Genomic DNA, 16923 nt, shown 5'->3' on the forward strand with positions numbered 1-16923 from the left:
ACAAGCTGTTTGTTAGGACAATTTCCTGTGCCCATTTTTGAGCAGTTGAGCTGATTATCCGGGTAAGGCTCAGAGCCATCCTCTGCTGAGGAGCGTCCCAGGTGGAGAGCAGCTTCCCGAACAGGCTGGGGGAAAGGCATCGGGGACGCCGCCCGACGCCGCAGGTGCCAGGGTTGTTTCCCACGCGTGTTTTTGCACCGAAACCCCCGTCGACACCTTACCTCCCTGTAAAGCTTTCCTTAGGGACAGACGGAGTCCGCTTCTGGGGAGGCAAACCCTTCCAGGGCATCGCCTTTGCTCGAGCTGCTCTGCCTCTGCCAGCAGCTTCCCCTACGCGCGGCACGAGGAGCTGGGTTACCGCCCCGCGCCCGGAGCCTTCCGTTTTGAGGCGCTGAGGATCCACGTCAGGAGCAATCAGCCTCCAAATCCATGCATGCAGCAGGGTGAGGCTGCTTCTGCAGTATGGACTTTAAAAGCAGCAAACCCCCAAATTAATTCCAAGATCTGTTCTGAATAGCTCTGTCTTACGCTGCTCAGCCTTTGCCTTCAACCGAGTGAAACCAGTCCTGCCCCTTCCGTCCCTCTCCGAGATCAGCGGAAAGCGCTGACACGCAAACTAGCATTTCTCAAGCGTTTTTCTAAGGATTTCCAAACCAGTTCGGTGCACGTTAAAATCTGCACCACGGAAAGGTTTTGAAGTCCAAAGAGAGCCAAGTGCCCACCTCCACCTCAAAGCAGCGTCACAGCCGGGCAACCACGCAGCGCCTCCGAAAGGCCAATCCCAGACTTTAAAGAGAAGAGACGAGACGACGCAAGCGTGTTCTCAGCTGGGAGAGCAAGCGGATTAGCAAGATAAAAAGAAGAACAGGTTAACACCGATTAATACATCTTTATTGTAATTGGCTAGTACAGGTTTCCTTCTCCATCTCGGCAAGAGCTCTCCACCCAGCAGTTACCAGCCCCGGCTTTGCCTAGGTTGTTACGACAGGCCGCGTTTCCAGCCCTCGTCTGTGAGACCCCTGCATCTCCCAGCGAGCCCATGGCAGGGGGCTCCCCCCACACTGCGGCACACAGTAGCCACCCCGCGGCGGAAGCGGGCCAGCCCGTTCGAGCCACGCCAGCCCAACGCTGCCTGAAACAGGCAAAAAAACCAAAAACATCATCAGGCTCAGGAACGGGAAGAGCCGGTTTGGTTTTAGGCCTGCCGGGTGGCTGGGTGCCAGCGGGCGCCAACCCAAATGCCAGAGCTAGCAGAGGGCTGTCTCGGGAAGGAGCCCGCCTCCGCAGAGAGCGGGCTCAGCCTCAGCACAGACGGCCGCAGAGTCCCACCCCATCCCTGCTCTGAAACCAGGGCACCCCAAGCGACTCTCCCCAAGAAGAGGAAGCTCGGCTCACGGTCAGCACGCGGCTCAGCTCCTGCTCCCTTCGCTGCCGGCTCCCGGACATCGTGCCCAGAAGCTCCACGAGCCGGCCGCCTGGAGCAGGGGACAAAGGCAGTTGTTCCACCCCAGCTCCAGAGGCAAAATGGAGGTGGAGACAGAGGGGAGGGCTATCGCTGGGCAAAGCCAGCCCCAGCTGGGCAGCGACCAGCCAGCCACAATCGCTACCGGCTGTGCAGGGCCCCCCAGCTGCTGGGTATTAATCTCGCTGTGGCCCGACGGGCAGCCGCCACGCAGCTGTGGGCGCCGCCACCACGGACAGGCTTGCCAGTGCTGGGTCGCTCCCTGGGCGCCGAGGTCCCATCCAACAGCCCCTTGCCAGCTGCAGCCTGGCCCGCGAGGCAACGCTGCCTGGGGAAGGACTGACCAGGAAAGAGATCTCGCTCCGAGCAGCGACCACCACCACCAGCAGAGCACCTACAGCTGCACGCGCACCAGAAGCTACGTATCGGGGAGCGGGTTCACAGTCCCCACGGCCACGAATCTCGCTGGGGTACGGAACAGACGAGAGGAGGGACGGCGCAGGGCACGGGTGGCTGACGCATCTACTTCTTCTCCTGCTTCTGCTGCTGGTATCTCCTGAAGTGAGTCTGGATGGTGACGGCCGCCTTCTCGGAAGGATCGCCGAATAACTTGCTCTCGCTGCTGCCATCAGGGGTCACGTTGCCTGGGATGACAAGCAAGCACCACAGTGAGCACAGGCGCTGCCGCCGCTGGCCCCGAGCCGGCTGCACTGAGCAGGGCAGGGCTCCGGCTCGCCCCCCGCGGGGTCGGACCGGCCTCCGCGCGCCCCAGGCTCCCCGCGCGCGCCCGCAGATGGGAGGGTTCCCCTCCGTTACGGGCTGGGAGAGGCTGGCGAGCCCGCAGCACGAGACCACGACTCCACGGGGGGCACATCTCCGCGGCAGAGGGAGACGGAGCAGGGAGCGGGAAGCACAGAAAAGCCCAGCCTCCCTGGCAGCGCTAAGCCCTCTGTTTACACAGCTTTACTCCCCAAAGACCTCGGCTTCCCCACATTTAATCACCAAGTATGATGCTCGCTTACTTTCACGCGCACAAATACGATTAGGAAAAAAGCCCGGCACTGCACAGCAATAAAGCTCTCACGCTGCCAAGTGGGAGCCCTCCCCAGCCCACGCTTAATGTGGCATGAGGGAAGTATTGTGAAATTCGACGGGAGCTGGATCAAAGCCACTCAGCGGTGCTCCGTTAAGTGAGCGTGTCACTGCTAAGCACCCCCCGAGCAGCGATCAGGAATCCTGGTGCCAGACGCTGCTGTCTAAACTCACCGCCGTCACCTGAACCCGTTTTTATTCACATCCTAAAAGAAACTGCAAAGCAAAAGGAGACATAAAAAGAGGCCACACCGGGAATCGGCTCCCTCCTGCCCTGCTTAACAAGATACATCGTCAGCCATAAATCCTGCCCGCTGCAAAAACCAAACGCCCGAGGCCGGGCAGCCACCAGGGCATGTACTGCCGAACTTGAGAGGCGGGCCCGGGCGAGCCTCGTGAAGGTCAAGGCCAAGTGCAAGGTCCTGCAGATGGGCCGGGGCGATGCCAAGCCCAAATACAGGCTGGGCGGAGAACGGAGCAGCCCGGAGGAGAAGCTCAACGTGACCCAGCAACGTGCGCTCGCGGCCCAGAAAGCCACCGTACCCTGGGCCGCATCCAAAGCGGCGCGGCCGGCAGGGCGAGGGAGGGGATTCTGCCCCGCTGCTCCGCTCTGGGAGACCCCAGCTGGAGCCCTGCCTCCAGCTCTGGGGCAACCAGCCTAAAGAAGGACAGGGACCTGTTGGAGCGAGGCCAGAGGGGGCCACGGAGACGATCAGGGGGCTGGAGCACCTCTGCTGTGAGGACAGGCTGAGAGTTGGGGTGGTTCAGCCTGGAGGAGAGAAGGCTGCGGGGGGACCTTGTAGCAGCCTCCCGGTGCCCGAAGGGGGCCTGCAAGAAGGCTGGAGAGGGGCTTTTTCCGAGGGCATGCCATGACGGGACAGGGGGTAATGGCTGTAAACTGAAAGAGGGTACATTTCAATTAGATACGAGGAAGAAATTCTTCACCGACACAAGCGCCGCTGTCAGCCCAGGCAGCCCTGGGGACCTTCACCTACTCACGGGGCAGCGAAACCCCCAAAACCAGTGACCGGGCTGGCCAGAGCTGCCTATCCACTGAGGAGGAACGTCACAGCTCAGCGCCCTGCCGCGGCAGGCGGCCGGCAGAACCCCTCCCAGCCCCGCGCTGCCAGAGCATCGCTCGACCTGCCGTTATCCGATTGCTGCCCGAGCTGCGCTGGGAAGAGAAGCGCTCAAATCCTCTTTGCTGAGCACTTGGCTTCAGCGGAGAGGGCGCAGCCTTAGAGACAAGGGGGCAGGTTTCCCGGGCAGAGGCAGGCAGGGATTTGCGCGCACGCGTGCTGCCGTCCGCGACGTGCGACGCTGGGGCCTTCGCTTGCCGGTACTACGGGCTTTAACGAACATCTCGCCATCCCGTCCATACTCCGGGCCCTCCCGGGGGTGGCAAGAAGGGCACCCTCCGCAGGGAGGAGAACCGACTGAACGTACAGCGCAGCCAGCAAGCCATAGGCTGGGCTGGAGAGAAAGCTATCCGAGAGGGCCTCCCTCCCACAGAGCTGACTTCCAAATACCTCTTAATGTCACAGAGACAGCTTTCTTTGGAAGAAAGAGGCCAGGAAGGGTCCGGGTACCGCAACGCCTGCTCTTCCATTGTGTCCCACCATCGCAACCACGAGTTTCCCCCACTACTTGGGCAGGGCTGTCTCCCTGCCTGCTCCACACTCACCTTTCTCTCCAGAAATCGAGTAGATGCTGTTGTGCCGAGAGCTCCTGCCTTTCTAGAGAGGTAGAGAACAAAAATACAGCCGCGTTAGTTATATCTCAGGCAGAGGCGGCGAGAACAGTCCCTTTCAGGCCAGCTGCAAAGCTCTGAAGGGACAGGGCTAGCTTCACCAAGCTTTCCGCTATCCACTCCCTTTGGGAAACTTGAAAATACTTACTGTTGTTCCCTTAAAGAGCACTACAGAGCACCGATTAATTAATTTGCACTTGCGAGAGGTCCTCCTGGGAGAAGCAGGAAAGAGCTCTGTATCAAAAATCAGTTCTGAGATGTGCTGGTAGCATCTGAGGACGTACCCTGGCACGGGCTAGCCTCACTGCAGCCGCGCTTCAAATCAGCGCGGAACCAGGCTCGCTGGGGTTACGTCCTTGACTCCAGCCCCTACCGTGACACTGCAGCGCCCGGGATGCCAAGTCTGCTAGGGGCTATTTTCATGCCTAAAAATAAGCTTGAACTTGTCTACAAATACATTTCCTACACCTTCCAGCTTATCCTGCCTCCTGACATCACCCTATTTTCCGTCTTGTTAACAGACGCGGGCTGCTCCTTCTGCACCAGGCACGGCCCTCTCCCCCGGCCAGTCACCGTGGCTGACCGCCCGCGGAGAAACCAGCCCTCACCTCGCTGTCCCGGCTGGTGCGGCGGCTCTGCGTCACACACTGGATCTGCCAGGGCAGGGGCTGGTACACGAGGTACGGCAGGGGCTCTTCACGGAACAGGCCGGTCCTGAGCTGGGCACGGAAGGGATTTGCGTCAGAGGACGGGAGAGAAGCGGCGGAGCAACAGAAAGAGCTGCTCCTCCATATGCGTCAGCAGCAATCGCAACCCGTGGTGGCCTTGCCAGCTGCGGCGACGCTCAGCGCGTCTCCCCAGCACCACGCCGACGAGCGATTCTCATCGCGAGGGCGTGGGGCTGCAGAGCTCGTGGGTAGGGCTGAGCCCCCGTGGCTCCGCGTGAAGCACGGGCGGCCCAGACCTCCTGCCCAGAGGGGCGCGCAAGGCCGTGCCCACCACGGGTGCCTCTGGGGACAGGGAATTGCAGAGGGCAGGAGCTGGTGGGTGGAGAGACCGCAGGAGAGGCCGGAGGGCATGGGCGCAACAGGGAACTGCCCTCTGCAAGCTGCTGCTGAACCTGCTAATGTGATGGCGCCGAAAACGCAAATGCGCTCCCAAGCCAACGCCGCGGGCAGCTGGCTGAGGACGCGTGGGCCCGCCGGGCGCGTGGTGCAGCCCGGCCCACGAGAACGGCCGAGCCCGCGCTCCCCACCTTCTCTAACAAGAAAACCCCCGTGCTTCTAGAAACGAAGCGGAAAGCGTTAAATCCCACCCGCTGCCAGGCCAGCCCAGACTCACCTGTCCAAACGCTCTCACCACGAAAAACAGGGCTGTCATCAGGGTCGCCAGCATGGCTGGGGGCTCCGAGGGCTCCCTCCGTCCCGGGAAGTTGGAGCTCTGGGAGCGACGCACAGCCGTCTCTGACTAGCCAGGGACTGAGACGCCCCTTCTCCGGCAGGCAGGCTCCAAGCCGCTTAATGAGCTTACGGCTCGCATTCGTCTTGGCAGAGTAATCGCGCACTGTCCTTTTGCTCTTCTAATCGCCGAGTTTCTCCAGCGTATACAGTATTGGCATTCCAGGAAAAGCAAATCCTCTTCTCTGCCTGCAGACGCAGGGCGGTGCGCACAGACCCCACGCCTTGGAGCCACGAGCCCGGGCAGACCTCCCCTGCTCCGGACGGCTGCTCGGCAGGATTACAGCAAAGCGGAGGCTGTGCTTCACCCAAAGCGCCTACGCTTCGGCAGGGATGTGGGATTTCTCAGAGCTGCCCCGGGCTCCTCGCACAGCGGCTGCCTCGGGGGCGGGGCAGGGGACCTGTCCCCAGAGCGCCCACCCGGACAGCACGCGTGGCCATCAGAGACCTCCTCCAGCAGCTCTGATCGCAGCTCTCCAGCGGGCAAAGACACACAAGTGCAGATTGCGCACAGCAAGAACTAGGGTGACTCGAGGTTTGGCGGGGGCTCGTGTTTTGTTTTGAAGGACGTGCCTCGAACTACCAGCCTCCATTTCTGCACGACCGGCTGACCCACATCGTGTTCTTCCCGAGCCTCACCAGCCTCCGGCTGCGGCCGCTTCCCTCTCCCCAGCCCGCAGAGCGGCAGTCGCGCTCCTCGCTTCCCAGCCCGCTCTCCCCAGGCGGGGCACAACCCTGCGCAGCAGCAGCCCAGCCCCGCACGCCTCCGCGTGCCTCACGCATCCTCCGGCCACGTTGCGCTTTGTCTTCTCTTGTACCAGTGGCTCAAATCGCATTACGATCGCCATCCATCTGAACCTAGGCCTGCCAGCGGGCAAGGCGCTGCGCAGAAAAACCAGAGCTGGAGAAACGAGGGCAGGTGTCGAACCTCCCCTCTCCCCACCATTGCTGCCAGCAGCCGCGTTACACATCTGCAGCCTCCGCCCTGGAGGGGCCCCAGCCAGGACACGTGCGGCAAATGCCCCCTTTGTGAAGGGAATGAAACACGGACTCCGCATATGAGTTCAGGCGAAGACACGCAAAGACACTTTATTTTTACAATCTATCCCCTTTATAATATGATCTAGTGTTCACGAGCAAGCAAAACTTATTTCACTGGTTACTGTCTTGCATCCACGCGTCTCTTCAGCGTTACTTATTGGTTCTACAAGTTGGTGCACGTGAATTCCTCTTTCAGGAACGTATCCAGTCTCGTCCTTATTTTTCTGCCTCTAAGTTTCACAAACTTGTTTGTAACAAGCCTCAAGGGCACAGCTGCATCTCGTCAAAGTGAAACACAATCTCATTTATTCCCACACCTCTGGACCGCAGCAGCCTTCACTGCAGCGCTCGGAGCCACGGGACGAGCCGAGTCTTTCACGAGAGACCACCTCAGAGGGAAAAATCCCAGAGGAGCAAACAGGCGCAGCCTGGGAGGGCTGCTATGGGTGTCCCAGGGCTGCCGGAAGGCGGCGGGAAGGGGAAAGGAACGAGCGCATCGCCGATCCCGCCCGATTCCCGGCAAGAGCGGCGATCAGCGATCCCGCCGGCAGGACGCCAGCAGGCACGCTGCCGCGGCAGCGGCGCCTGACGCACCGCGTGGGGGAGAGTCACGGCCGCTGCGAAGTAGATGGCGAAATCGGTAGCAACAGCCCATCTGCCGAGTTCGCCACTTGTAACGCATCCCAGGCTGCCGGAGAGCCGCTCTGGAGCGGAGCGGCCCTGCTCCCCGCTGGCACGACACCTTCTCCCCCTTTGCCAGGGAGAACCCCCCACCCGCGCCGGCGGAGACCCGAGCGCCTTCGCCCCTCCCCAGGTGCCCAGCCGCGCCGGCCTTGGGCTCTTCCTGCACACCGCCCATCCTCCAGCCTTGACATAAGGCTCCAGAGCAAGACGAGCATTGTAACGAGCCTGGGTGACAGTTCTGTGAAAAGGGCGGGATGGGGGCCCAGAAAAAGCCGTCCTGCTGGCTGAAGGCCCCATGAAGAATTGCTTTTGTGGTTTTCTTTTTTAGCTTTCTATCTGCCCCCGCATTTGCTACCCCGGCCAGATACCGAATAGAAGAATGGTAATAAAGCCACGGTGAGCTGAAGCAGTCGTGGAAATTGCCAGAAATGACCTTGACAAGACAAAACCTGAAACAGCCCGGCGACAAGCGAGGGGAAGATGCGAAAGCTAAGTACAAGCTGGGCATCTAGAGCTACAACAACATCTCAGCAAGAAAAGAACCAGAGCTACCAACGTCGGCATCGTACAAAACAGGCTCACGTTGATTTAATTTGCGTACAAAGCCAGATACGGCTGCTATCGCAGGTTTTAACAGGAAAAAGGAACGTGTTTCAGACCGAGCTATTGCTAAGACAACAGGCATTTCTCTGCACCCCTAACAGACGCCTCTCCGAACACACAGACCGGACTCCGCGTGCGGTGCGGGGCACAGCATCCACCGGGCTGACAGCCTCCCCGTGCTACAGAAAGCCAGAACCGCGGGGTCCCTTCTCAGACGCCGAACTGGAAGGACTGCCGTGTCTCCCGCCAACAGCCAGGAAACTAGAAGCAAAATCCCTACAGACAGGGCTCGGTGCAATCCGACAGCGGCCGAGAAACCTGCGTTTTGATCCATCCCTCCCTCCAGAGGGCTCCTCCGGGCAGCTGCCCTTCCCCCTTCGGGGCATCTGAGGTCTCCGGTTCAGCCAGAGCCGGGAAGAGCTGGCTGGGATTTCCTCGGCAAGCACACCAGGGAGACGTTCTCTACCGGCAGCGCCTGCAGGTGGGAGAACGTGCCCCTGACCAGAGGATGGAGCTCTCCGAGGACAAAGGCTGGCCAAGTAATTAAAAAAAATTCTAAGAAAAACCAGAAAAAAAAACCATACGGGCATTCTCAAGAGTTTTAAAACAGTGCTCATCAAAAATATAGTTCTATTTGCATGCAAGCATTCCCCTGCCACGCTCGCAGCGTGAGCTCCTGCGGTGCCGTGCCGGTACGCAACGCGCGGCATGCGAAGCAGGGGGGGGTCTGCCTTCCTCGGCTGCGTACCATCAGCCCCGGCGAGGAACAGGAATGGCACGGAAGGGTGCAGAGCAGCAGCTTACCACCCTCCCTGCATCAGCCAGCTCTAGAGAGCACGCCTTTGAAGATGATTTCTCACAGATGGGATCCCTTGAAGTGCAGACTTCTTCAGACAAAATGGCAAGAGGTTCAGCATTTTTTAAAGCATAAAATATTTAAAGTCAGCTTGGAGGAAATACTGACAGAGACAACCGAATAGCACATTTCCCGCTCAGCGGTATGAAAACCTCGCCCAACTTCTCCCCGCCGGTTAGAGCAACACCATCTGACCCCGCCAGCTCCGCGCATCCCACCCCGAGCTCCAGATCCCTCTCCCGGGCACGGATGGAAGCGGGGGGCTTTGTCTCCACGCTCACGCCAGGCTGCGTGCCTTACCAGTGCCTGCACCGCCGGACGCCGCCCCACGCCCTCCTCGTTCTCTTGCCATCCCAGCCCCGCGTTGCCATCAGCACGCTTGGCACGCAGAAGAGATCCCGCAGCTGCGCTGCGCAGCTCTGGCCGGCGCGGCAGAAAGCGGGAGCAGGGAGCGCTTTCCCAGGTCTGCCCTGAAAAGCCGCTCCTGGTTTCGTCCCAGTTGCTTCCATCCCCGAAAAGAGAGCAACGTTTCCCGAGAGTCGGAAACCACCGTTCCCCGATTCTGCCCCCGACGCTACAGCCCTTTCGCTGCTCGTCCTCCCCTGCTCCCGCGCGCACCAGAGGCCAGGCGACCTGGCCCACCGGCAATTCGGCATTTGCCGGGCACCGGTGGGGGCTCGTTCCCCGACGCGTTTCCTCTGGCAGAGCCGCGGCTGGATTAACGTCCTCCCCCTTGACCGGTTACTCAGGGTCCCCCGTGATTCACAGCTCTGGCTCACGACTGCTAGAATGCTAATGAGAGAACTGGATTAAACAGTCTATAAAGTATATTTGGACACAATACAGGATTGGAAGAATCCAGCTGGGAAGTTCGCTTCCTCCTTCCTCCGCTCTCTTGCGCAGAGCCTATATTTCAAGGGCACGGCCCAAAGACAGCGCGGAGGCGGCTGGGCATCACCGAAACCCAGCATCTCGTGAGGGGGCCCGCAGGGGCCCCAGCCACTGCCTCTCCGGCGCCAAGCCCCCCTTTTAGTAGCGGTACACTTTAATGTTGCTGTTTTCATCCAGTCTGAGCTGAAGCAGGCTGGAGCTGCCGGCCGGGGGCTTCTGTGCACCTGGGAAGAGAGGTCTGGCAGCTGGGTGAAGGAAAAGCCCGGCTTACGGGAGGGATTAGCAGGCACGAGCACAGCCAGCAGACAGGACAGGTATCGAGGGGCGGGAGCCAGCCTCGCGCACACGTGCTGCGTTTAGCCCGCTGCATCCGAGCCAAAGGGAATTAAAGGGGGATTAGGGCATTCGAAGGAGCGCCGTGCTCAGGACAGCGTGCGCTGTCGGAGGCCTGAGGGGTTTGCTGCTAATTTCAGCGTACGCCGCGGAGGAGATGCTGACAGCCCCAGCATAATGCTGTTACCCCGCAAACCTGGGAACGGCCCCGCTAATAGCGCCGAGGCCTCCCTCATTCGATGCAAGGCCATGCCTCCAACCGAGCTGGAGAGCACGCTCCGCCGGGGAGCCCCAGCCCTCCCCGCCCGGCCACGCGGCCACCCCACGCGCCAGGCCCGCGCGGCTCCGGCCCCCTCGCCTCGTCCCGGGCTGCTCAGCGGGGACTGCCCCTAGCGGAGTCGCCCGCGGGGCTGGGGCTGGAGCGATGGCACCAAAGGCAGGCCTCCGAGACTAGGGCCCTGCTGCCTCCTCCGTTCTGCACCCTCTGGTTCATTTGGTTTTAATCCTCACATCACCAGCTCCAACTGCTGCGTACCACAGCAGAGCCGTGGCACCGCAGAGCGGCGCAGCCCGGCTGGGGAAAGGGAAGAGACTTTCTCTGTCAAGCCCAGGGCAAAGAACAGCCAACAGGTCACTCACGCTCTAACTGCTAAACATCGTATTCCTCTGCAGAACCGGGCGCCAAAATAGAGGCTAAGGCTTCGAAATTGCTGTTCGATGCTTTGGGGCCCGATTCCCTCACCTCCTGCCGCCGTCTCCTACTCGCTGCAGGAAGGTGGAGTGCAACAGAAGACCAGACGCAGGCAAAGGATACACTTTGGAATCCCTCTTGAAGTCTTCTAGCCATTTCTTGATGGCCTCAATCCTTCCTTCAATACTCATCTTGTCCGACTCACGGCTCCGGATCTGGGACTGCTGGAACAGCCGTAATTGCTCCCTGTTGCACGAGAGAGACGGCGCAAGTGGGAAAGAGAGGTCTAGGCAGAAACTAGCCCCGAAATGGCAAAGAAAATGAGGGGCTGCTACAGAAAGAGCCACGGTGAACAAAGAGCAACCTCCTCTTGGCTCAAAGTCCTCTGCCCAACCCCATCGTAGAGAAACACTGCAGCAGCCCCCCGCTATCAGGCTGCCGTCCTCCTTTTAGTCCGTGCAGCACTGGAAAGGCTGGGGCGGCAGCCTCCGCTCCACCCGCCCGCCCGGCGGAGCCGGCGAGGCCCAGCGCCGACACCCTCGGACCCTGGTCCTGGAACGAGGGCTGTCAGCACAGCCACGCCGCCAAGCGCGTGGCAGTAATAACTACTAGCTTCTGACTTGTCTGCTTAATACGTAGCTTTTGATTTTGCTATCTACCCGTTCTATGAAATGCGACCCGCAAATCATTCCAGGGAAATAAAAGCAGGACAACGAAACGACAACGGAAGGAAAAGGACCCTTACTCTGCAGGTACGTATCCCAGCTTGTTGTCCAGAGGCTTGGAACTGCCACCGAGCACCGGGAACCCACCTGGAAAACAGACATTAAGTACAGGCCCCCAGAGAAATCGCCAGTCTTTACATCTGGGCGCGTTTGCTTTCCTGTGCTATGGACAGACCGTCCTTACAAGCTGAGCCACCGGCCGAGGACACGGTGGCGTTAAGGAAGCCGAGATGGTGAACCCTGTCTGCAATTCACAGGAGGCTTCCAGTGAAGCAGGGCCATCTCCTTCTGCTCCCTTCGCCAGCAACGACGGCTTTCTTGGGTGCCTCTGAAAGGCTGAACTGCCCCAGAAGCAGGACGACGAGATCAGCCATATGCTGCAGTTCCCGGAACGAGGCTCTCGTTCCTTATCTTATTAGCACCCTTCCCATCGGCAGCACCAGCATCGGACGGGTGAGCCCGTTAGAACCTGCAGGGCTGTAAATCAAAAGTCGCAGGCAAGCAAGCAGATGGATTGACAGGAGACTGACCTGGGAAATACTTGTGCCATTTCTCTGCTAGGAAGCTGTCCACTGACTGTTTGGCTGCGAAGGAGTGGCTGGAGCTCAGCCCAGTGCTCCAGGCCCACCGGTCCACCAGGGATGCCGCGGTGGAGGGCACCGGGGAGCTCCCTGCCTGGACTCCTGCCAAGGAGGCATAGGTAGAAGGAGGGACGCCGTCGCAGGGTGTCGAGGTGAAGAGCGGAGACTGGCGATCGTTCGGAGCGCCCAAGACGCCCAGGACCCCCCTCAGTTCACTGCTGATACGCTGCAGGGAGTCTGTCAAGTACTTGATCTTGTCCAGCTGGGGGGCAGGCCGCAAATCCGTTCTCAAATCAACTGGCAGAAGAGAGGGGGAAAAAAGGGGTGACTGGGAAGGCAAGGGAGACGCTGCCTCCCCGGCAGGAGGCTCGCTCCCCACTGCGTGTCGCGCCCCGAGCCGAGCCTGATCAGCGTCTGCTAAGCGGGATAGAGAGGCAGAAACCTGGCTTTGCAGCCAACAGAGCAGATACGGGCTGACAACGAGGATTTGTGCCTTGGAGGCTGCTTGGGCACAAAGCGGAGGAGAAACCAGAGAGCGGGGACAAGACCCTCCAAAGCTGCAAGAACAGGGCCCGCAGGACAAGCGGGATAGGCACCGGTGCGTGCGCTTCACCCCCCTGCTCCGTCCCTCCGAGTTCTACTGTACCCTGCAGCACGCAGCCGTGAACGGCGGTTCCCTTGCAAGCGGCGAGCCCTCTCAAGGGCCGAAACCCCCAGTACGGCACCCTGCCCCTCCGGCGAGACCCCGGCGCGGGCCGACACGCTGTACTTCAGCGCTCCCACCGCGCGCCAGCTGAGCAGGAGGCAGAATGGCTTGGTCACACTTCACACGCTCGTAAAAAGCAAAGGTGTCGAGGCCACCAGCCAGGCTGGAGGTGGGACCGATGGCACCATCCTGACGGAAGGGCTCTCGTCTTAGGGCGAGAGAAGACCCTTAAGTTTCATGCGTGCCTGCGGGTATTTTACTGACCAGGGCCAGAGAGATGATCCCAGACCGGACAGATTGTCAGTCTGTTCCCACAGGGAAGCTTTCCAACTTTTCCTTAAGCTTCAGCCTTGCCAGCCCTTCTGCGAGCAACACAGCCCGCCTGCCTTCCCGGCTGTTTACGGGGAGCCCTCCTCCGCACCCGCGCAACTCCAGTTACAGGCAACTGGAGGCAAAGAAAAAGCACAGGCAGCAGGCAGAGGGAACTGCAGCAGCCTCTCCTGCCAGAGACGTGAGGAAGAGGAAGGCCGGACACCCGCAGAAGAGGAAGACAGCTCTGCAACAGCAGCGGGAAGAGCTGAAGCCGGATTTTATAATCCGCTCGAAAAAGAACGGTAGAGATTTAAAGGGCAAGTTCTCACGCAGGTCCCATCCCTCTCACCTGCCGCTACAGGCGGGAAAGGAGTTTCTCACGTAAAACGTTGTACGCAGAGCAGTCCCCGTCACGGAGGACGGACCTGCCCCCGTTACGGAGGGCAGACCTGCCTTGGGCGCTAGCGAGCACGAGTCAGAAGAGCAGAAGGTACCTCCGAGAGGCGAGAGGGAAAGCCAGAGCCAGGTCTAAAGCATTAGGCGCTGGGCACAGCACATCAAGCCCGTCAGGCGCTTACGTTTAGGCTGATGCAGATTCACACTGGATGTGCTGTCTGTGTCCTCAGAGCTGCCGAGATCAAAAGTCACCGTCTTCTTGCACGCGGCACTCTTCAGCGTATCTTCGTCCGACAGCTGGTCAAAAGAAGGGAAACAACGCAAATAAATCCTCCCGTTCTGTCCCCGAAACATCAAAGCCGCTGGAATACCGCCTACAGCCAGTCTCCGCAGGCTGGACTGCGGAGACGGGCATAGGCCAGGCGACAGCAGACTCGTCTTCGGCCCCCGACAGCAAAATCTGAAAGTCAAGAGACCGCTCGGTCTCTGGAAGAAGCACGTGCGCGCACTGGAGGCCAAAGCCAACGGCCACGTGAACGGGCCCTTCTAGGCAGGAGGCCAAGTGCTTTGGTTTAAATAAGCCTCAAAACTCCCGCGTGGGCTGGGTTCTCTCTCTGCACCAAGGACAAGCGCTCGACCCTCAAAGGTCTCGTGCTCTCGCATCTGCTGCCGCCCTGCGCCTAAGGCCCCGCGGTCCCAGGCAGAGCCGAGCGGATCCCAGGGCTTGCCTCGGTCGGGAAAGCAGACCCGAGCCTAGCTCGCGCAAGGTGACCTGCCCTTGCTTTCTCGAGCCTCGAGTCACGCAGCTTTTTCAGGCTGCCTTCTGCATCCGCTCTGCAGCCCCACGCTTAACGGCGAGTCCAGGTGTCAGCAGCAGAGGGAAGGCTCAGCGTTTGCCGTCTCGGCCAAGATACAGGCAGTTAATAAGACATCCAAGCATCCTGATGTGAGGTTTGAGTTTATATCGTAGGATGCTTCAGCACGCTGGTGTTAACTGTGATTCGTTTCTGACCTAACGAGCACGCTTCTCGCAAGCCAGCGCACTCGGCAGGTTTGCTCCCCCAGGTCCATCCCGGCCGCCAGCAGCCCTGCCTGGCAAGCTGCCGCCGTGGAAGAAAGTCTCCGTCCCAAACCCCAGCCCGCATCTGCCCTGCTGGCTGCAGAGCTAGCGAATCACGGGGGCCACGGCTCAATTGGGCTTGCCGTGCTCCCCGACCTTGCGACTGGCCGCCTCTCTCCCGCCGTTCTCAGACAGGCGCACCGTTCTGCTCCCGGAGAACGTGTTTCTAAAGTCCGGCTCCGCTGGCAAACACCAGCCTCTGGCCGCCAGCTAAGCAGCCCGCAGAGGGACCAAAAGCCCCGCAGAGAGACTCCAGCCTAGGGCCAGGAGCTCTGGGCGGGCTGGGAGCGCGGCTGGGCAGGCCCAAGCAGGAGTGCTGCTGTGCTTACCTCCTCCAGCAGCGAGGACTCCAGCTGGCTTAGCTTCTCCTCTTCCTTCTTCAGCAGCACCTGCCCTTTCCGCATAGCCGACTTCATCTTCTCCAACCGCTTTGCTTCCTGCAGTGGACCAACAGCCAAGCCAAGGAGGAAAATTAAACAAGGATGACAGGAAATAACCTGCGTTCGTGGTCGTGGTGACTTTCGTTATCTCGCTTCTGCTCAGCACGGGGAATCGTGCTGCTGGAGTACAACTGCTCCCAGGCCTTCGAGAGCGCGGGAAGCGGAGCGTGCAGAGGGCAGAGCCCAGGCCTCAAAGCACGTTCACCCCAGGGAAAAGGAGGTTTCACTTCCACACCCGGCAGCCAACAGGGTCAACAGCTTTGGTTCTGCAGACGTAAGCAGAGCGCTTATCGCGAGCGAGGGAAACTACGATCTTCCCTGTCTTTGCCTGGCGTACCGGCAGAGCTGGCAAGTGCTCAAGAACCCTCTGCCAAGCAAGGGTGAAATCACTGTAGAGCTACGACCCTAAATTTGTACCCGCTGATGGGACGGATACCTGTCGCTTCCTTTGCTAGGAGGAAAAAGCGCGTTATGGGACCTGCGGGGCACGGGAATCCCTCTTTCCCCACCAAATGCCTTCTCCGTTTTCAAGGCGCCCAGAGCTCCTGGAAGCTAGCAAGCTACTGAGCACGGGCCGCACTGCAGCCACTGCTTCGTAGAGCCTTCCTAGTCCGCAGCGCACACAGCGAAACAGAACCGAAACTCTTCTACCGCGCAACGCTCCGTTAGCTGCGGGCCACGCGTGCCCACGCAGGCGCTCTGGGCCGCTCGTCTGACGCACGGTAACGTCACTGCGATCCGCAGCCTCTAACCCTCGTGTTATGATGAGGAAGACGCGAGGAGGGACGAACGCCGCGTATCTAACCCAAAAAACACGCGAGATCCGATTTCCAGGAGGACTCGGCCCCCCCAGCTGCCCGTCACCGCACCTGCAGAGCCAGGAACCGAGCCCCGGGCTGCGGGTTCGTTCGCGCAGCCACGATGCCGACACCCGGACACGGGCGGCGCTCAGCTCACCTCCTCCAGGTTCCGGCGCACGCCCTCCAGGAGCTGGGAGCTGTCTAGATCCCGCACCGCCTCCCGCGCTTCCTGCATATCTTGGCGCCACTGCTGCTTTGCAGCTTTCAGCGCCGCGTGCCTCTTCCTCATGGAGAGGGTGTGGCGCACCAGGAACTCCTTGGCGTTCCTGATGAAGATCCCTTCCGCAGAGATGTAGCTCCTGACGCTAGGCGAGAGAGAGACGGGCATGCCCCTGGCTTTGCGCTGGCTGTGCCGTCCTGCAAGCCTCACGCAGCCCCCTCCCCAAAACCGGAGGGCCAGCTCAACGCGCGTAAACCCCAGCAAAAACATTTGCTTGCAAAACCAAAGCGACAACGTTTTCCAGAAGCGGCTGCCATGCAGATACTCACTGATCAAACTGGAAGGCGCTGTTCTCATGGCTTTGCGAGGGCGGGGAAGCAGGCTCTCTGGGCGAGCGCTGAGGAGTTGAAGCATTTCAAAAACTAAGGAATACGTATGGGAGACGGAACCCCAGGATCCCATTAGGAGCAAAAATTTGGAATGACATCATCGTGGCATCGCCCAGATCCCAGACCAGTGCCGGGGGTGTTCTTTATCTGACTCGTGAAAAGGAACACAGGCATTTCCATCCCTGACTCAAGTCCTGCCTTGGACTCCAAGGGCGCTCAAGGATCCGACAACTCCTTCCCCCCCCCCCCCAACAGACAGGACTCAACAATTACTGCTAAACGCGTCGACGTCCCCTGGCAAAGAAAACGCGTCGCTGCATCTCAACCGGCTTCACGCAGAAGGAACAAAAGCTGGGCTTTTCAAGGCAGTTACG

At 60.1% G+C, this 16923-nt stretch overlaps 2 protein-coding genes across 5 annotated transcripts in view; both read right to left on the reverse strand.

The window, feature by feature from the left end:
- Positions 1-1398: 1398 nt before the first annotated feature.
- Positions 1399-5784, reverse strand: LOC148055009 (uncharacterized). The gene is made up of 4 exons (XM_087763591.1): positions 5646-5784; positions 4913-5023; positions 4239-4290; positions 1399-2106 (listed from the first exon to the last, which is right to left on the reverse strand). Exons 1-4 carry the CDS (start codon positions 5697-5699, stop codon positions 1985-1987), a joined length of 339 nt encoding a protein of 112 aa, XP_087619717.1. The 5' UTR covers positions 5700-5784; the 3' UTR covers positions 1399-1984.
- Positions 5785-6820: 1036 nt separating this feature from the next.
- The window catches only part of LOC148055010 (centrosomal protein of 164 kDa-like), a 34472-nt gene continuing 24369 nt past the window's right edge, over positions 6821-16923 (reverse strand). For all 4 annotated transcript variants that reach the window (XM_087763609.1, XM_087763608.1, XM_087763607.1 and 1 more), the window contains 8 exons: positions 16490-16557; positions 16098-16305; positions 15030-15137; positions 13763-13877; positions 12116-12463; positions 11606-11672; positions 10984-11106; positions 6821-10074 (listed from right to left, as the gene is read on the reverse strand). In XM_087763609.1, the coding sequence (XP_087619735.1) occupies positions 9975-10074; positions 10984-11106; positions 11606-11672; positions 12116-12463; positions 13763-13877; positions 15030-15137; positions 16098-16305; positions 16490-16557 (1137 nt within the window). In that variant the 3' untranslated portion in view covers positions 6821-9974. The remainder of the gene's footprint in view (positions 10075-10983; positions 11107-11605; positions 11673-12115; positions 12464-13762; positions 13878-15029; positions 15138-16097; positions 16306-16489; positions 16558-16923) is intronic.

This window comes from Nipponia nippon, unplaced genomic scaffold (assembly GCF_047370975.1).
Source record: "Nipponia nippon isolate SJK-2023a ecotype South Korea unplaced genomic scaffold, ASM4737097v1 scaffold_28, whole genome shotgun sequence".
In the NCBI taxonomy this organism is placed as follows: Eukaryota; Metazoa; Chordata; class Aves; order Pelecaniformes; family Threskiornithidae; genus Nipponia; species Nipponia nippon.